Genomic DNA, 21,520 nt, shown 5'->3' with positions numbered 1-21,520 from the left:
CATGGCCCGGGTTTGGCAGAGGTGGCACCGTTTTTAAGGCGGCACACAAGATTTGGCCCAGATGAAAAATGTAATATTTGGCCCAGATTTAAAAATTTGATAAGTGGGCCATGTGAGTTTGGCCAGTCTTGACCCACATTTAAAATACACTAAAATCATTTTTGAGTAAAGAAAAAAAAAATTCTACCAATCGGGTCACTTTGAGAAAAAGCGTGCCCATAGTGTGCCTAAAGTGCATCACTCCATGGGTTTATCAATTTCATTGCAATCGTGACAAACCAACCTTTCTGGCCCAGTTCAGGCCCAGTTATCAGTTATTATATACTTGGCTGAGACTTGGCCCAGATATGGTCTGTGTTTGGCCCTTGTCTGGAAGCCAGATTTGGTCCAGTCATGTACCGTAATTCACTGCAGCATGTGGGCCAAGCAAAACCTGATTGTGTGGGCCAGAGCTGGGCCAGAGAAATTTTGCTATGTGGGTAGCAGCATTATTTTTTTGTAGATATGGCATTTAAAATATCTGTAAATATGTAGAGACCTAAATCTATCTTAAATTGGACTTGTTGAATATTTGTTACTAACGACTAATGTAATATACATTACTTTCAAGCATAAATGTTACTTTTTTGTAGGCCTTGAGACAAATAAAACAAGAAAATTCATTAAAGAGTTGTGGCGCCATCATGTGTTACAGACGTGAAAACAGGGAAAGAAGTTGTTTGTTATTTATTTATTCATGTATTTTTAAGTAATCAGCTCTGTAAAAAACACACACACACACACACACATATATATATATATATATATATATATATATATATATATATATATATATATATATATATATATATATATATATATATATATATATATATATATTCCGAGGTGTTACTTTTATTTTTCTTCTATTCTTCCTTAAATGCTAGCGCCTATTGTGTAAGTATTTGTATCCCCCCAGAAAATTTAGAGATGAAACATGCTTCAATTTGAGTCACCATACTTGACCAAGTTGTTTTTGTAGGTTGTTGCACACGCTGCTTGTCTATCAGAGGGAAGGAAGGCAGCTGGGTGGAAACAGTCAACATTTAATTCAATTCATGTTTATTTATATAGCGCTTTTACAATGTAGATTGTGTCAAAGCAGCTTAAAATAGAAGTTTTTGTAAATTTATACTGTGTCAGTTCAGTTTTCAGAGTTGAATTTCAGTTTAGTTTAGTTCAGTGTGGTTTAAATGCAGTGGTGTAAAGTAACTACAAACACTCAAACTACTCTAATTAAGTAGTTTTTTTCCAGGAATTGCAATTTACTTAGCAGTTTTAAAAATGTGTACTTTTAATTTTAGTTGAGTACATTTGTAGTGCTGTATTGGTACTTTTACTCCACTACACTGCAAATTTTAGATAGTAGATTTAACTACCTTGGAGTTAAAATTAACACTCCCTCAGAGTTTATATGGGAACCACTATAAGTGTTAAAAATAACACTTTTGAAAGTGTTAACATTGTCAACACCAAGAGAGTGTTAATTAACAAACTCTTATTGTGTAAAATATCTGTTAAATTTCCGAAAAAATACCAGCAGCTGTGGTTGCCAGAATCTTTCTGTGAAAAACATGGAAGTTTTATATAACTGTATAAATTTACAAAAATTAATCATATTTCATGAACTAACACATTGTTTATTTTACGAAATCATAGCTTAGTGCACAAAAATGTAAAGTCTTTAGATGCAATAATGTTTTCATGTGTGATTGCTAGTATATTTTGACTGCATTAGTAACTACACAGTTACCTTTAAACAAAAGAAGATGCAGCATAACATTAGATTTTCTCAGTTCATCTTGGACTTGAACAGAGACGCTATTATCCTCCACAATGGTGACACAAAAACCATTTTGCTGTTTTTCTTTCTTTTTTTTTTCATTTTTAGATTTTACGGAAAAATACCAGCAGCTATGGTCGCCAGTAATCTGCTGTTTTTAACATTCATAAATTTAGTTTACAGAATATTTCTGTTAAAAGCACATTCAACAGTCTGTATTTTTTTCGATCTCACACTGCAAATTTTAGATTTGGTAGATTTAACTACCTTAGAGTTAAAACTAACACTCCCTCAGTGTTTATATGGGAACCACTATAAGTGTTAAAATAACATTTTTGAAAGTGTTAAATTTTTTAACACCCAGAGTGTTAATTAGCAAATTCTTATTGTGTAAAATATCTGTTAAATGTATGTCAAAATACTGGCAGCAGTGGTTGCCAGAAATCTGCTGTTTTCAACATTTTAGATTCGTAAATTCAGTTTCCAGAATATTTCTGTTAAAAACAAATCCCATTGTCTGTATTTTTCATTCGAACACACTTCAGCCTTAAATTCCAGAGCAAAATCCTCACTAGTGTCCTGACTATAGAGGGCTGAACACTCAGACAGTGATGAAGTTAATGAGACAATTAAGTGTCTAATTAAAGGAGGATTGAGAATTGTTGATGAACAACTGTTAGCAAGCAGAATCACTGAAGGACAGAAAAACACAAGCCAAAACCAAAGATGAAATCAACTGAGAAAAAAAAAAACTCTAAATAAAATAATAATCAATAAAAATAAAACAAATTACACAATAAAAAATGTTATTTTTCAACATCTTTAAAAAAACTCATCAAATTAAACAACTTATCATGGAGCTTCACCTATTACTGACCTTTGACTTGATTTCTGTCATGTGAACAAAAGCTCTTAATGAAATTTCCGTTGTTCATTTGAAGTCACCATGATGGAGGACAGAGTCTGCTTTAGTCAGGCTCTTCAACTTCTTCCTATAAATGTCTTTTATTTTGGCTGCTATAGATAGTGTTATTCACACTATTTATACATATAGCATGGAAAGCTGAAAGAAAATTAAAGTGTCAGTCTGAAGAGATTATTAATGATAACATAGCCATCCTTTCCTGCTTGTTTTCTAATTCAATATCATATTAGTTATGTGTGAGAAATAAATAATATATATAAATGAAACCACTGAAGCTCCAATAAAATAAAAACAATATTTACAATGAGAATGTTTGATCTATGGCAGAACTCAAAAACACACAGACATCAATAATTAATCTTTGAATCTCAATGATGGTGACAAATAAATAAAAAAATAAAAATCAAGTAAAAAAAAACACTCTACTGAAATATCACCTCCCAAAAACAACACAAAATAAAGGAAAAGAAAGAGATTGTAAGAACATAAAGCTGCATAATTTATTCATGCTGCAATGCATGCTGGGAGCTTTGTACTATGCTGGCACCCAGCATGCATTGCGGCACGAACCATGCAGCTTTTTTTTTTTTTTTTAAGCAACCACGGTTGAGGTTCATATCCTGATTCTTGATGTCTGTGTGTCATATGAGCAAGCTGGAATGTTTAGTGCATGACACTCTAATTATTAATTGCATCCTAATTGTTTGTTTAATTTTCTATGAAGAGCAGCAGACTACCAGTAGTATTTTCCCATGCAGCTTTAATACAACTATATTTGCAAATCTTTATGAATCAACTTAATAAACACCTGAAAATAAATCTATAACAATTAAGTATAAACAGTATAGTTTCTCTTGACCTTTCTTGCTATAGCTAATAAGTTTTAGAAACACTGCTATAGCAGTCAGAGAAACATTAGGATATAGGAGTAAAGCTTCAAGAGCTCAAATAAGCAGCCTCTGATCTCTATGATGGTGAGGTCAAATGAAATATTTTTACAGAAATGAAGTCAAACTGTAATCAGTGAAGCTGCTTATGCTATTATTTAATGGAGTTGTTTAATCCTCTGTTTTAATTCAGTTGGTTTGGTGTGAGGCTGTGTCTGTAGTTTTATTTCTTCCTTCAATTTCTTATTCCTTTAGTGATTGTGATTGTTAACAGCAGGTGTTCAACAGCAGGTGTCTGAATTCACTTATTTGTGGTAATTCACTCTATCTAGTGGACTAAACTAATTGACCAATTTAAGGGCCAGGTGAATGAGGGTGTGGCGAGATTTCAGACACTCTGATTAGTTTCTCAAATACAAGGGTTTTCTACAAAAGTAGATACATGTTACTCTGTATGACAAGGAGGCAAATCAGCTTCTAACGCCGAGAGGGTTTTTTTTACCTTTATCTAACTCTAGAATTTTAACACTTTACTCTGAATTACCACAACACTTGAAATTTAACACCAATGAATTTGTTGTGTACTTTCCCTTAACCTGCAATCACTACTTTATTTTTCTTGTCTATGAGGATTAGAAAAATTAGTCCTGTCCAATCAAATCGTATAGAAGGTAAATCACCACATAATGAACTACCTCAAGACATGCTATATATCTGCAGCAAACTGTTTTGAATCTTTCCAAGAAGATGTCCAAAATCTTTACACAAATTGGCCCTACTGTTTAGATGCATGTCACTGATGAGAAAATGATGGATGTTCACTGAATGATGACCAAAATAGCCTTAAACACCAAGCACGCAAAGGTTGTCAACGTGATATCAAATTGACATTGTACCCCAATGTCAGGGGATGTTGCATTTTCTTTGGTAATGAAAATCGGGTTGAGAACTCAAAGTCAGGCCATCGTCAATATCCAAACCAACCAAATATCAATGTTTAATGATGTTACAGCTTGATGTTGTGTGGATGTTGGGTATGAAGTCTGTCAGATGTTGGATTTTGGTTGCCATACCTGATAAATAGATGTCAGTATTTGACGTCAATATGATGTTGGTTAAGGATTTGGGCTTTAAATTGGATTTTGGTCACTTTCCAACAACCTGAAATCAACCAAATATAAACGTAATTTGACGTCGCTATTGGACATCAAAAAAACGCTGTCCTTAGACGCTGGCTAGACAATGAATTTTGGTCACCCGACATCACAACCTAAATCTTATATTAACGTCTTATGACAATGGGTGCCTGCTAGGCATCAACAAGATGCAATACAGAATGTTACGTTTACACACACATACACAAATTACATGTAAACACAAAGGCTTTTTATGGCATAATACTCATTACTCACTACTCTTGAGTACTTTTTACTCATACTTTGAATAATATTTAATAGATACTTTCACTCTACTTGCACTACATTTTTAGGCAAATAATGGTACTTTTACTTGAGTATGATTTTTCAGTACTCTTTAATTTTCAGTACTCTTTCCACCACTGTTTAATTGTCACTGCTGAAAGTCCGAACACTGAAGAGCAAATCCATCAATGCGCAGCTCCACAAGTCCCAAACCAAGCAAGCAGTGGCCACAGAGGTGAGGAACAAAACTTCACTAATTGATGAAATTGAGGGGAAAATTAAGCCTTGAGAGAAACCAGGCTCAGCTGGGAACGACTGTCTATCCTCTGGCCAAACATCTTAATGGCTTCATTGACCAGGTTTGTGATCTTTATGCTTGTGTAATGTTCTAATGTTTTTTACATTTAGAAAGTGATTGTCATTTTATTCTTTAACCTATTTTTTCTACAGGCACCATCATATCTTTGAAAGTTTCTCAAATCCTCAATGAAGACTACTAGCAAAGAAATACAGTAAGTGGAGTTTACTTGTTTGTTTGTTTGGTAAAATCTTAAATTAAAGTTAGTCATAATGTAGTTTTGCTAGGCTAGGTTGATGAGGTAAAAACATATTAGTCAGTGTGTTTTATCTGTTGACCACCAGATGTCAGCGTTTGAAACATTTGTAGTTGTTGGTCAGTCATTTGTGGTGGCTCAGGGGTTTGCACTATCACCTCACAGCAAGAAAGTCGCTGGTTCAAACCTTGACTGGGTGACATGTTTTCCCCGTGCTCATTTGGGTTTCCTCCGGGTGCTCTAGTTTCCCCCACAGTCCAAAGACATGCGGTATAAATGAATTGAGTAAACTAAATTGGCTGTAGTGTGTGTGTGTGTTTTTCCCAGTACTGGGTTGCAGCTGAAAGAGCATCCGCTGTGTAAAACATATGCTGGATAAGTTTGACCTCTGATGAATAAAGAGATTAAGGCGAAGATAATGAATGAATAAATGTATTGCCTGCAATGAAATACAAGTCAAAAAAAATTAAAATATCAGTACGTTCTTTTTTTTATTTGCATTTTCCATACTGTCTTACCTTTTTCTGAGTTGTAAGGTTCAATCCCATATTTCTGTCACAACAATATAAATAAAAAGATACCTTGTTTTGGTTTATTTTGGCACTGTTTGAATATGTTAAACTAGATTACTTTTTACACTGTGAAAGCAATTCAGTCCAATGAATTTTGACCACTTCCTCTTTCAACAGTTTGATCCTGAACATGTAGTTTCTCTTTGGACTGAAATAAATACAACATGCTTTCAACATTAAAGTGAACATTGATCTAGTTCTTTTCCACAGAAAATGCCTGTCAGCAAAAGCTAATCTAGTTTCATTGATTCTATATGCTGATGAAACTCTCTGTGGTCATTAAATGTCCATGGAACTTCTCACTGTTTGAATGTAGGGGTGGCCCTAGTGTCCAGGCCAAATTCTGTCAATTAACTCTTTCTCCAGTCCTCCTTTAGCTGGTATCTGGTGAATGCTCTCTGCTTTACAGATGTCATTGCACCATCCAAAAACATGTTAAGCTGGTGGTGGTCAAGAGAAAACCCATGATATGATTGTAATCATGATACATGATTAGGTGTTAAACAGTAAATATACTACACTTGTTTCACTGAGCAGTATGGTTGGGTATAGTACAGTATGTATTTATTTCTTTCTCCACTGTCCAGTTCCAAGAACCAAAGTACCAAAGTAGTAAAGCAAAACATCAATTTTTAGGTGGCCATTTTGTTAGGGTACCTGGCACAACAGTATGGGTGGAACTAATCTCTCTGCTGAACAAAGAGAATTGTCATTTGCACCCAGCAAGTCGGAGGAATGACAACCCAGCTAGCAAAATTCATGTGGCTCAAATCCGGCCCACACCAGACATTTACATTCGACCCACATACCGCATGGTATGATGGCACTTGGGCAGTCCGATCCTGTTTGCCAGATCTGGGCCACAAATAAGCCATAGCAATATCACATATCAGCCAGAATTAAACCAAATGAACCAGAACTGACCCTATTTTAGGCCACAATTTGCTTTTATTCTGGCCCAGATCTGACCCACACCAGACACTTACATCTGGACCACATACTGAATGGAATGATGGCTCTAGGGCGGTCCACTCCTGTTTTTCAGATCTGGGCCACAAATAAGCCAAAACAATACCACATATTAGCCAGAACCAAATTAACCAGAACTGACTCTATTCTGGGCCACAATTTGTTTTTATTTTGGCCCAGATCTGCCCTACACCGTACACTTGCTAGGTGTGGTAAGTACAAAAATCCCAGCATGCATTGCAGTATGAATACATTATATAGCTTATTGATGCTTCAGTTGTTATTATTTGCTTTTAATTATGCTGTTTATGTTGATGTTTATTGAGTTTGTCATCGTTTTTGAGGTTCATACACTAATAATTGATGTCTCTGTGAGCATAAGCTGAGCCATTGAATTTGTTTAGCTTTTAATCCTTCATAATTCTATCATGTACAAGCATGTTATTATGTTACTTCTATAAATGGATTAAACATTTGTTTAACATCAGTGAATTATGTTATTTCATCACAGGTTGTGCCTCACTTAATTATTATTATTTTATTTTATTTTTTTACTTGGCTTGTTTGCTGTAATGGATAAACTTTTCAAGCAAAGCTTTTAAAATTTACATCAGCCAAAAAGAAAATTTATTTTAAGAAATTCAGGGCTATGAGTTCAACTAAAGCAAACACTTTTCTCTATGATGGTGACTTTAGTCTATGTGGTCTACATATGTTTTATGATAACTGGGCCACAATTGCCATATCTTCTCTGGGCCGCTTTTGGCTCACGGCCACATTAGCCAGAGCTAACTGTTTCAAATATTTACCTAAAGTGGCCCACATTTGTTTTAGGATAATTGTGCCACGTTTGCCATATCTTATCTGGGCCACTATAAGCTCAAATCCACATATACCATAGCTAACTGTGCCGAATAATTGCCAAAAGTGGCCCACATATGTTTTAAAATAACTGGGCCATATTTGCCATATTTTCTCTGGGCCACATTAGTCTAGCAGCCGCAATAGAGAGAGCTTACTGTGCCAAATATTATCCAAAAGTGGCACACATATGTCTTATGATAACTGGACCACATTTGTACTTACACATGTGAGCCACTTTAGGTTTTAGGTTTTTGCCAACTGTGGCTCACATCTGTCCTCCATCATTTGGGCCAAATTTACCATTTTCCACATGGGCCACATTAGGCTCACATTCAAATTACATTTTTGCATAAGTGCCAAATCTTTGTCTTAAATGGCCCATATATGAATTTGAATCTTTGGCCCCCCTTTGCCATTGTACAGATGGGTCACTTCACATTCATTTTGTCTGGGCCGAAGAAATACCACCAGTGCTGCATAACTGCCTAAAGAGGCCCACATTCATATGCTTTCTGGGCAGACAGAAAGAGCCATTTTTTAAACAAAGTCAAAACATGACAGCAGAATAATACAATGATTGCATGCAGTTGCAATAAACCATTTTGTTTTTGGGGCTGTTTACATCTAAATGGGTAGAAAATGCCTTTTCTGTGCACTTGCTACATGTGAAATAATGGACTTGAGTCAATTAGACATGATATAGAGTGGCCCATACAGCTTTCTTTGTTCGTCTATTACTTTCTGTACTATACTACACCCTACTGCTAAATTAGAGCAGTCTGTCTTTCTTCCAACATTTTTGTTGTGTGGTCTAATTTTGCTAAAACAAATAAGGCAGTATCCCTAGCCTGAGACATGGCTAGGCTAAGCTTTATCTCTTCTCTATGACCCAGCTGAGGATAATGTGTTATGAAATTAGGCAGAGAAGCTCTTTTAAAGATCACTATACAGTGTTTCCTCTAGGATTTTTTTCAGCTGTGGCGGCAAACCTTTTTTACACAGATCTACCAACTACCTGTGGTGTTGTGAGTGCAGTATTAGAAATCGAGATCGCATTTATTTATTGCCTACAGCATGCGGATCTCTTTGCTTGCATGCCAATTTCTTCTGCTCGTGCACAAAACTTCTTGCACGCTCCCTCAAATATAACCTGCTTCAAGAGCGTGCAGATCTTCTTGTGCGCTCTCAAATAAACACTGCTAAAGTGTGATTTAGTGCCTTTATGTCTCCAGCATTTATTAGATTTGCTAGGAACATTTATGAATGTCTCTAATAGCCCTACAGAGCCATATTAATGCATCCTGAAGTAAAGTAAAACGGCTATGTGTCGTGTTTGTTGGCCTCACGCATCATGCACCTGTCAGTCAGAAAGTCAGCACTTAAGGGTTAAACAAATGACGCACAACATAACTACGGTTACAGAACAGTTTGCTCTGTTATAATTCACTTAACTTTTAGTACGTTTTGGTGCGATTACTACCCGCTATTAGAAAAATAAAATGTTTTGATTGAGATCTGTAATGTAGCCGTGGCGGGATGAATTTTGGAGTGGTACCCCGCCATGAAAGAATGAATGTAGCGGAAACCACATTGACATTATATCTATATGATCATATATATCTATGTAAATGTCACTAATGAAAGCCAAAACACTGAAGAGCAACACTAACAAAGCTCCAAGCCCCAAACCAAGCAACCCAGTGGTTACTTCACCAGTTGATGAAATTTCGACCTCAAGAAAAAAAAAGAAAACACGCTTACCTGGGCACAACCAGTTCTTCTCTGGACAAACATTCTGTGCAGAGCTGCAGTCTATGGTCCCCAGTGTTAGATTTTGCTATATTTGGCTTAACCATTCTTGGGTGGCTCACCAATGTATTAGATGATTCTAATACATAGAATAAGTAAGCTGAAGAGAATGAATAGTACAGTTCCACAGTACAGTTACAGTCTACGAGTAACTTAACCCAAGGTACTGTCTATGAGACAGTACTTTATACTAACTTCAAACAAACCATTGTTCATTTATAAAGCTCAGTAGGACCCTCGTATTAGTTGTTTCAGCTGTCGTTTGGCTTATACCCATTGAGGTTACCACCAATATACACAAAACTGATCACATAAGAGTTCATTCAATTTAAATGCAATTGAATTAACATGCACATAATCTTTTAATCTACAGTCCGCTAAATAATATCCACATGACAAGTCTGCATGAAACTGATGTTTCTGATATTCATTTCAGTGTGGCAATGTGCTTCCAGCTGAAACTAAATATTGAGGAGGGTTGGGGCTTTCATTTGTGCATAATTCTTTCATAGCAAACTAACAGTAAGAGGGGTTTTGGTTAAGTTTATTGATATAGGGTACAGTTGCTATGAAAGCCCCCAGGTTGATGTCAACAGAAGCACTGCCACTCCAAATGGAGAAGCAAATGATCAGATTTTGAATAGAGACTATGAAAACATACATTTTCTTTTAGTGGATTAACTTGCACGGATTGATTAATCACTTTAGGAATAGTAACACAGACTTCAACAATTTTAGAATACAGAGATTAGCTGGTCTTTCGCAGCTGCCTGAACACATTTGTCTCCGTATGGAATAAGTGCCTAAGAGGTTGAATGCAATTGAATATGTATTTAAAACCCATATACACCTGCATTTAGTGATGTCCGCTTGTTATCAGATAGGAAAATGCATCTTTATAAGAGGTGTAAACATGGCTTGAAGTATTATGTTAGTAGTAATTAGTCAATTAGCAATTTTAGTAGATACTAGTATTTTTTTTTTTTTACAAAGACCTAATGTGTAAAATAACATTACTTGTTTCAGAAGTGAAATAAATGTTGTCACAGCATTCATAAGTAATTATATAATCAAGTTCTTCAACTTTACTGTATTTGAAACACATCATCTAAAGCCGTACATTGCTCCACCAGTCCGTCAAGTTACAAACACATACAATAACACTCAATAGAAGTGCTAGTGCACATAGTGGCAGCACCTGTGCTCTCTGTTTGCACTGAAAGAGGGTGAGAGACTGACATGAGGGCCTCTGGGCCGGTGGTACAAAACCAGGACCAGTCCCAAGATACAAATCAGCCCCCAGATTGAGTTTTGGAGTCAGGGGAGAGGTGTTGTGTGATAGGCTGAATGTAATTTATTCTCTTTGAGTCTATGCACTGATTGAAAGACACGCCAAAGCATAGCGATCTATTTAAGAATGTTTCGTGGTGTATATTTTATTAAACTTCAATTTGGAAGAGGTTGGTTTTGGCAATATTACTTTAAAGCATTTTCTGATTCCAAATTTAACAGGTGAGGTCAACAAATGCAATAAAAGACTTTCTTACTTTCTTTCTTTCTTTTTGTAGATAAACTGCAGTATTTACCTTTCCAATTACAGCAATTAACCTGTATCATTTAAAACAAGCCTAAGTAAAACTAGCAGTAAGTTCGAAAAAAAGCTCTCACTTTTTCTACACTTTTTTCTAAGAAAACACCGACCAAAACAGTTTTGATCCTGTGAGGACATGTGAATCTAGAAAACACAGTCTAATTCACCATCAGGGACCGAGTCCAGAAAGCATCTCAAAAAAAGACCCTGCCTCCTATCAACAATTGTAATTCCTCCTGGCAACGGGATGTTTATAAAAGTGTCTCCATATTCTGACCCGCATCTTTACGGCTATAATCTTCTATCTGGTAAGAAGCATGCTTTTCCTTGTTATTTCAGTGTTTATGTTATACATATTAGTAGTGTTAAGTATATTTCCTACAATGCATTTATTCTGTTCGTACCACTGGCTTTTTACATGTAATGAATGGTTTTGATAAATAATTTTTAATGTAACAATGTAAAGTTATAAGGTTAGGTTTGTAAGAAGATTTTTGCACAGTTTTAAAAGTTTTAAATGATAGGACTTTCAAAATAAATGATCAATATTCTAAAACTTTAGCCAGACAATGGCAAAAAAATAACAATTAAATGGTTGTTAATGGTTGATCAAACCAGAATCATCAGTGATTTAGTAATTTTGCAGAAATTCATACAAAACGTCTTTTTGATCAACTTTTGATAGGGTCAATGCTGAGTCAATGTAAATATTAGATAATTGGCATAATATTTTATGGCACAGCAATATCCTTTATTTATGGAAATGGTGGGCTTGGTGTACAATCAGTCACACATTAAAAGACTAGTCAATAAACTTTTTGGTACAATAAATACATATGTACAATATGTTACAATGTCCAGGATAAACATATTTGGATTAGCATGTTTTATTTGATTTGAAACTTGAATAAACAAGCATGTATCACGTTCTTTGGCTTCAGCAGAATTAAAATGTATGGGTGAAGAGGTAAGTATAAAGGTCTTTAAAAATATGTAAACATTTTAATGTTTAATCTTTAAAGCTTAAACCATTTTTTTTCTCTCTCCAAAAATGTCTTAAACTGGGCACAACACAGTATCAGAAATAAATGTACAACAGCTGTCAATGACACTTAATGAACTCTTTCAGGGTTCTTACGTTTTCAGTACTAATATGAAAGTAATCTAATTAAAGCTCAACATTTACCATTAAGGTACTAATACAGTATATAACTTTATGGTAACAATATGGATTCTTTAAGCACTAACAAGTACCCTTCAAGTAAAAAAGTTTACCTTTTTAAAAAGGTACTTTCCCAGTGACCGCTTTAATATGTTTATTTCTAATTGTACAGTTAAAGTCAGAATTATTAGCCCCCTTTTGAATTTTTTTCTTTTTTAAATATTTCCCAAATGATGTTTCACAGAGCAAGGAAATTTTCACAGTATGTCTGATAATATTTTTTCTTCTGAAGAAAGTCTTATTTGTTGTATTTTGGTTAGAATAAATGCAGATATACATATTTTTAAACACCATTTTAAGGACAAAATGATTAGCCCATTTAAGCTATTTTTTTTTCGATAGTCTACAAAACAAACCATCATTATACAATTACCCTAACCTGCCTAGTTAACCTAATTAACCTAGTTAGGCCTTTAAATGTCACTTATGTTCACTTTTTATGTCGCAAATGTCACTTTTCAGCTGTATAGAAGTGTTTTGAAAATTATCTAGTAAAGTTAATTTACTGTCATCATGGCAAAGATAAAATAAATCAGTTATTAGAAATGAATTATTAAAATAATAAGGTTTAGAAATGTGTTGTTTAACTCCGTTAAACAGAAATTGGGGAAAAAATTAACGGGGGCTAATAATTAAAGGGGGTTAATAATTCTGACTTCAGTATATAATCTTAAGTAAAGAGCACACATTCTCACCATCTATGCTTGCAAAACTGGTGTCATGTTAATCCAAAGTGGTTGGAGTTTTGTGGTTTTTTACCATACTGGAAAAAGAAAATTGTTCCACACGTCTTAAGCAATTGCTTTTTAATGATACATGAAGACAAACCTATTTGATGCAATTATTAGAACAGAATGTAAACGGTGAGTTTTGTTTCCATACTTCATAATGAGAATTACACTGACTCAGAGCAGCATTTTCCAACTCTAGTTCGTCATACTCCAACAAACTATTTAAATGTCTTCCTTATTTAATATAATCAATTCATGTTGTGAGTATTTACTAATGAACAAGTTAATTTAGTTGTGTTTAAATTAGAGAGATGAATAACATTTTTATGGGTTGGTATTAACTGATTTACATTGTGTAAATAGTTCAAAACAGTCTTGTCAAACACTTGACAAAATCAAGTTTCCATTGTTCACTTCTAGCTGGTTAAAGTCCCCAGTGCTTAAGGAGAAAAACACAATTGATTAACAGTGTCAATCCCTAGGAGCATCCTTATAGTTTAGCAGCCAGCCACTGGAGAGAGTCTAGCCTAAAGGCTAAGGGTCACAAGGGTCCCCCTGATGCCCCAGTGGACCAGTGCTTCAAAGAAAAGCCTGACAGGGCCACATAAGCATAATGTCCCTTCAGACTAGGCAGGGTGGTGCTTCCTATAAGTACTGCTATAAAGGAGACAAATGAGTCACAGAATCTTCTCACTCCTTCACAAATCATATTTCATACTACATGTATCCAATAACTCTCCAGATTTGTCAATTAAGTTTTGCAGTTTATTATATAGATTTGGTGCAGTGCCCCCGAAAACACCCATTTCAGGTCTTGGAGTCTATACTATTCATTCAATTATTTATTTTCGGCTTTGTCCATTTATTAATCAGGGGTTGCCACAGCGGAATGTACCGCCAACTTATCCAGCAGCATATGGTTTACGCAGCAGATGCCCTTCTACCTGCAGCCCATCACAGGGAAACACCCATTCACCCTCATTCACACACATACACTACAGCCAATTTAGCTTACCCAATTCACCTATAGCTTGTTTGGACTGTAGGGGAAACATAGGGGGAACATGCAGACTCCACCAGAAATGCCTACTGACCCAGCCGAGGCTCAAACCAGCGACCTTCTTGCTGTGAGGCAGCAGCGCTACCCACTGTGACACCGCACCATAGAGTCTATACTAATGAGCTGACAATTTCAATCAGCAATTTAGAGTAGGTTGTCCAGTACTACTGTGGGAAGTCCCTGTCAGATTTATTTCCAACCCTAATAAAACACATCTGAACTACCTTACCAAGGGTTCTAGGACAAGAAACATCCCAATAGTCCAATATCGAAGTAGTTAGAGCAAAATTTTGGAGCAAGACTGAACAGTCCTGGGTTACTGAGTCATACAAATGTACCTTGATTGGAGTTCTCCAGAAGCATTTGGAGGAATTATGTGTTAATCACAATGTACTGTTTGTACAATGTACAAGTGCTGCTGCTGTACAGAGCCATGTCTGACCTAATATCTACAAACAGAAGAAATAGTGGGTCACATGTTTATCTCATATTGGCCCCAGTGGGATTTTCTCTCGGCTGCTGTTTCTGCACATATGTGTTTTTGTGTACTCTGTGTACTTGTGTTTGTGCAGTGCCTCTGCTCCTGTGGGATTGTGCACGGGGATAGCAGGCAAATAACCCAAGGGAGTAACACTGTTTGTCAAAGCTATCACCAAAATCAAATTACAAAATTTGAAATGTCCAACAAATTAACCGTAAAACTGAATCTAGCAAGAAGCCTTAATCCAAATGACCACTCAAGAAAGTGTACACTAGCAGCCAAGCTTCTGCAAGGCTACCTTCCTGCTCCAACACACCTTCCTACATTTTTCAGGTTATCATGAACATTTTATAGGTTTTATGTGTGTTTGATAAGTATTGGGCTCAAACTTCAGCATGGTATTCCTCTAGGGAATTAGCTTCTAATACTTTTAGCAGAGTTCCATGTGTAGAAATTCCATGTGGTTCTTACAATTGTAGATTGTAGATTTTCAGACTTTGATCAATTAACTGTAGTATTTGTTATTTTCACTTCTTCCAGAATCCCATTCATTGGCATCAGCTTGTCAGAACTCATGGAGAGCCGACTACGCCATGACAGAAGATTCAACTTCATACTACGAAGCAGCATGTCCTCTTCTAATTTGACAACCAATTCAGTCAACACAACCCACACTGTCAGTGTGTTTGAAGGATGTGAAGAGATGGTGAGTGGCATCATTTTTGACCTGACCATGCAATCTTTCAATGTGATAATAGGAATACCTGCCAACATCCTGGTCATTGCGAACCTAATAAACACCCGCAATGAGCCTTTAACTTCTGACATCTTTCTTGGCTGCCTGGCTTTTATGGATGCCTACTTTGGATTCATGACGATCATTTCATTCTTCAATCTCTACCTCTGGCAGAGTGCCATGGCTTGGCTGGCTATAAAATTCTCTTATGGCGTGAAGGACACCAGCGGGCCGCTCTTCCTCTCCTGTGTCTGTTTGGATCGATTTATAGCCGTTCTCTTCCCCATCGCATTTGGACAGCTGAAGGACATCAAATACAGGATCTGTCTCACCATAGCAATCCTGCTGCTGACTTTTGCTTACTCTTCAGCCAAAACAATTGGTGGCATCCACAATTTCGAGAAAGTTTTCACTGGTGAGGTCCTGTTTGCGTTCACCTGGATGGTGGCGTGTAACGTGGCCATCATGATAGCCCTGAAACGCTCAAGAGGCTCTGGTAAAGATGAGATGCATCCAATGAAAAGAAAAGCTTTTAAGATGGTGCTATCGATCTTGATCATCATAGTGAGCAATTATCTCCCTCCGGTTGCTCTGTTCCCCTTTGAAGATCATTTTCCACGTATGGTCTTCACCTGCCATGTGCAGCCAGTATGTTTTGCCTTTCTAAACATCAGCAGCACTATCCAGCCCTTAACTTACTTGTCCCGCCTAGAGAAAGTACCATTCCTGCCTCAAACATGTGTGGAGAAGTTAAGCTGCAAGAAAGAAGACAAACCCTCAAAGGAATGATTGTTGTCTGAAATGAAGTCTGAAATATGTTATTAGATCAATTTTAACACAGTAGTCTACTCTGAGATTATTGAGCTGCATATGATATATTTGTATATAATATAATAGAATCTATTACGAATTGATCTTGAATGTTTGTAGCAACAAAGATATTGTACTGGGCTTTATTTCACTTGTCTTTGATTCTTTTCAACATAGTTCATTGCATCAAACAATTCCCTTTGTAGTTAGAAAATGTTCTGAGCTCCTGTTCGTACAACCTTTCACCATTCCCTACACCACAAGCAGCTGATTCAGATGTGTTTGGTTGGGAAAAGGTCTGAACTTTGTTGGACAGGAGCTCACCAGGAGCAAATTTGAAGACCCTTGTCGCCATGAAGTCTCTATGAAATTTCTATATATCTCTTCCTATTGTTATATTTATACAGTAGTGCTTATTATAAATGATGTATGTATGCACTTCATTATTTTGTAAAAAAAAACAACAACTTAAACTTGAAATCTTTTACCAAAAACTATAACCTTCCCTCTTCCTCAAAATTACTTTGCTTCACTTGTGGTTACATGAAATGCCTTTAAGCAGGGCTATCAGGACATGTCTTATTTCTGCCCTGCTTTCATCCAATTGTCAATCTACATTCATTTGTAAGCAAGGCCAATCTTCCATTGATCAAATCAGTTCCCAATGGATAAAATTATGCATATTTTTTGCATCAGGACCATACAAATACATCATGTTATGGGAAAAAAGGACAACCTTAACTTGCATTTCATGGCGACACTTTGGTAAAGAGCAAAAATAAAGAAAGTTTTCTGATACGGAAGTTGTTTTTCAACCTCTTTATAGTTGATCCCAGAAATAAACGAGTTCACATAAGCTGTGTTCAACAATTTTTATTTGTTATCCTCAAACATATCTTGCAGTACATTTAATAAACTATTACATGATCCCATGGTGTGATGTTGGTTCTTACACATAACAAATACTGCTACTAAGTTTGTGCTGGTTTCAAGAGTTATCACTGGACTAAAGAGTGTTTTCACTTTCCTCATAAGTTATTCAGTAGCCCGTATGCAATGTCATTACGGAGATGGATGTTAACAGCATGGACTGACAACATGGCAGACTAATGACACATCATGAAAATTCTTTCAAGAGTTCAAACTTAGCTGATGATTGATTTTAAAGTGTGTTTGGCATGCTGTCCCGGGAGAGAGCCATGAGCTCATAAAATCCTTAAGCCCGGGACTCCCTCCTGATAGAGATAACTAGTTACTAGGAGCACTTCTATGGTGCCGATTTGGATTAGTCAATTAACTTAAGTCGCATATATGGGGATGGTGGAAGGAAACCGGGGACCCGGGGGAAACCCACACAAGCACAGGGAGAACTTGTAAACTCTGCACAGAAGTGTTGACTGGCTTGGTTAGGACTACAACCAGTGACGTTCTTGCTGTGAGGCAACAGTGCTAATCACTGGTCTGCCGTGCCACCAATCTAGGAAAGGAGGAAGGGTAGGGTTGGAAGGGGGGATTCTTCAAAATGAAGATGACTGTGGTATAGAACTTGGTGACTAAGGAATCGTCTGATTGGTGAATCATGAATTTCGATCACGTTCAACTGAATCTGTATTATGCAAAGTAGCCAGTATCTTCAGTAACTTATTGCCCTGATTTAGTGGATGCATTGCAGTAAAAAATTGCTAGATCTTCTCATATCCAGCAAGAACAAGTGCCAAAAATACTTGGTGGAAAACCAGGGCCAACTGTAAACTATAAGTGAAGTTTATTTATAAACTAGTTTTGAGAGGATCACATGCTTATGATTGATCACGGCTGGTCCCGCATTAGCCAATTCAGAAATGGATCACATATCGTTGAGGGATGTCCAAGACAGAGAGGGATGCATCTATGATCCCTTAAAAATTTGGTCTGCTTTCGAAAGACTGCTGGACTCCAAAGCATCAATCTAAATCCTAACCGACCTCTACTTTCTATCTGCTGAGAAAACGTAATTTGACCAAATTTCATTGATAATAGGGGATCATAGATCTTTCTGTATACAAGCTCACATCATTCATCCAATCACTGACGCTCTCACTCTAATTATGCAAACAAAATACATTAACCTCAGGGGTCTATGAAATTATAGTCATAAAAAATATGAATATTTAATATTAATTGTAAACAATCTAAAACATTAAGCCATAAAACCCAGGATTCTTGAGGTTAAAAATAACCCAAGGCTAGTTTACTCTTTTAAGTAGGAAAACCCTTATGTAATACAAGTGTACAGAGTAAATAATAATAGATAATCTGATATCAAAAAAGCTTGAATGAACATAAATCACTTTAACCCAGGGGTCCCCAAACTTGGTTCTGGAGGGCCAGTGTCCTGCAGAGTTTAGCTCCAACTTGCTTCAACACACCTGCCACAAGGTTTTAAGTATATCTAGTAAAAGCTTGATTAGCTGGTTCAGGTGTGTTTGATTAGGGTTGGAGCTAAACTCTCCAGGACACCGGCCCTTCAAGCCGAGTTTAGACACCCCTGCTTTAAGCAATGATTATCTTTTTCACAGTTTGCCTTTAGAACAGTGGTGTCCATTATGGTGATGATCTGCATTTGCGTTTCAAATGGACTATATTTAGAAATTTAGAAAAGGCTGCCTTCAAAAGACTACTAGATTCCAATGCATCAAGGGCAGGGCACATATGAATCCAAACAAAGCTTCACTTTCCATCTGTTAACAAAACTTAATCTGACTTAACCTTTGCTGTCTTGGACATCCTACAGTGATGTGTGTTCCATTTCTGATGAGCTAAATAGTAAAGATGGCATGTTGAAGGTTGGCTTGGGAGTAATTTTGTGTTTGAATAATTTTGACCAATATTTTCCAATTTTGATGGCATTTCTACTTAAAAGTTAGTAATGTAGTGAGCAAATGTTCGCATTAGATAATACCAAAATGTTCTCTATTTTGTTGTACCTGCTGTTATGCTCTCTCAGAAGTTTCAAATCAGTTTTATTATGAGACTCCAAGTAACTGCCTGATGGGGCAGCAGGGCAATAATTCATCTTTATAAGTTTTTGGACGTAGCCAAATAAAATGTGCTAGAGGGTTAGAAGAACCTGAGTTGGGAACCACTATTCTAGATAAATATAATTTCCCTCCAGTATTTTAATTGACATCTTAATTTATAGAAAGCAACACAGGCTTGGATAGGACTCGCAGAGGATGTTTGCTTTGTGTGTAGAAATACGGCAGTAGCTTTTCTGTAAAGGCATGTTTAAAAGTGTAAATAACTTCTTGGTATGATGGGTTTAAGAAAACCACCTCCCCTTTGTCCCAGTTCAGCTGAATCAAGACCCTCTGCAGTTTTTTCTCTACTTGTAGAGCAGTTGGAGGTGATGACATCGCCCTGTATTGCTCATCACGAAAACAGATGGTCCAGAAACCATTCTCTGGTCTTGCAGGAACTTCCTGATCTCTCTTCACACTCTCACTGGCCAAGCCCAGGATCCAGTCCTCATTGTCCCCTACTTCAATTTCCCAGTTGTGGCTGGATGAGTTAAAAGCCGTACAGCCCAGCACCTCTGCGCTGATATGGAAACGCTCAGGGTTACTAGGAAGACCTTGGTTTGGGGTGCTGTAGTGGAGACTGGTCAAGTCATCTGATAGTGTCAAGCATGGGTGAGCTGAGTTTGGGTCTAGAATTAGTGGGCCTGATGAAAAAAAAGACAATACATTGCAAAAATTTACAAGACATTACAGTGTTGTTATTGATGTTTCAATCCATTCTAATCTCAAAAGAAGATGCAACTGTTTTTGTGTTTGAACTGTTCAAACTGTAAACTGTTCAAAGACATTCAAACTCCTGGAAGGTATTCCAGAAAGCTGGGTTATTTTACCATCTGCTTAACCCTAAACTCTCGGTTGATTAACCCAAAACCTGCTTACCCTGAGTGTGTCGGTTCCACAACAGCTGATAAGGGTTAGTTAAGTCAACCTCCTTAAGATATTCATTCATTCATTTTCTTGTCAGCTTAGTCCCTATTAATCCGGGGTTGCCACAGCAGAATGAACCACCAACTTATCCAACAAGTTTTTACGCAGCGGATGCCCTTCCAGCCACAACCCATCTCTGGGAAACATCCACAAACACATTCACACACACTACGGACAATTTAGCTTACCCAATTCACCTGTACCGCATGTCTTTGGACTGTGGGTTAAATCGGAGCACCCGGAGGAAACCCACGCGAAGGCAGGGAGAACATGCAAACTCCTCACAGAAACACCAACTGAGCCGAGGTTCGAACCAGCGACCTTCTTACTGTGAGGCGACAGCACTACCTACTGCGCCACTGCCTCACCCCTCCTGAAGATAGCCATGGGTTAATGTGAGCGCATGGTGCATACATAAAGACATTTTCTGTAGATCGCCAAATTCACGAGTCACCATAGAACGTCATGGTTAGAAAAAAGGGCAACGCACTTTACAGAGGCGGAGCTGGAGGTTTTAATACTGGCATATGAGGAATTATGGTCGATTATAAAGAAAAATCAATACATATCTGCATCAACAAAGGAAATAAATATAAGATAAATAAATAGATAAGAAAATAAATAATAATACAAAATAATAAGAGAAAATTCATTAAAAATTCATTAAATTACACATTCCACCCTCCCTTTAATTGCAATAAAAAATTTAAATGTAGCTTTAACATCCTTTTTGAGTATGTTGTGTAACCATTCATGCATTTAATTTCCCTGCCATTAATTTCTTAATGCCACAATAATAATGTGTATTGACTAGTAAGGCTTATATAATTATGTTACACTTATGTAATCCTTCTGGAGCTAAAAGATCTATGTTCAAAGTCAAAATTAAACAAAGAAATATTCTCTTAAAAGGTAAGATTTCATTACTGGAGCTGTGTTAAACACTTTAGAATATTCTTTCTGTCATGTAGCTAATAGAAAGGAGGCTGATGCCTGTTTAACTGCTGTGGGCCACAAAATAATATCTAATAATTAATAAAGGCTAATCAGTAGTTGAATTATTTGACCTTAAACCACAGA

General features: G+C 36.6%; 2 protein-coding genes across 4 annotated transcripts in view; one reads left to right on the top strand and one right to left on the bottom strand.

Moving 5' to 3' along the window:
• The first annotated feature begins 5,245 nt into the window (after positions 1-5,245).
• Positions 5,246-17,382, top strand: LOC103910319 (uncharacterized). Of its 2 annotated transcripts, XM_073945004.1 has the most exons (3): positions 5,246-5,414; positions 5,506-5,567; positions 15,449-17,382. In XM_073945004.1, exons 2-3 carry the CDS (start codon positions 5,542-5,544, stop codon positions 16,431-16,433), a joined length of 1,011 nt encoding a protein of 336 aa, XP_073801105.1. In that variant the 5' UTR covers positions 5,246-5,414; positions 5,506-5,541; the 3' UTR covers positions 16,434-17,382. The 2 variants fall into 2 exon arrangements, with proteins under 2 accessions (XP_073801105.1, XP_009297999.1); XM_009299724.5 differs by lacking the exons at positions 5,246-5,414; positions 5,506-5,567 and adding an exon at positions 11,696-11,722.
• The window catches only part of LOC100536643 (zinc-binding protein A33), a 38,873-nt gene continuing 34,666 nt past the window's right edge, over positions 17,314-21,520 (bottom strand). For both annotated transcript variants that reach the window (XM_003198167.6, XM_073944999.1), the window contains exon 6: positions 17,314-20,157. In XM_003198167.6, the coding sequence (XP_003198215.2) occupies positions 19,625-20,157 (533 nt within the window). In that variant the 3' untranslated portion in view covers positions 17,314-19,624. The remainder of the gene's footprint in view (positions 20,158-21,520) is intronic.

The sequence above is a fragment of the Danio rerio genome, chromosome 3, assembly GCF_049306965.1.
Source record: "Danio rerio strain Tuebingen ecotype United States chromosome 3, GRCz12tu, whole genome shotgun sequence".
Classification (NCBI taxonomy): domain Eukaryota; kingdom Metazoa; phylum Chordata; class Actinopteri; order Cypriniformes; family Danionidae; genus Danio; species Danio rerio.
Note: the sequence above shows the minus strand (reverse complement) of the source record. Positions and strands in the feature narration are given on the sequence as shown.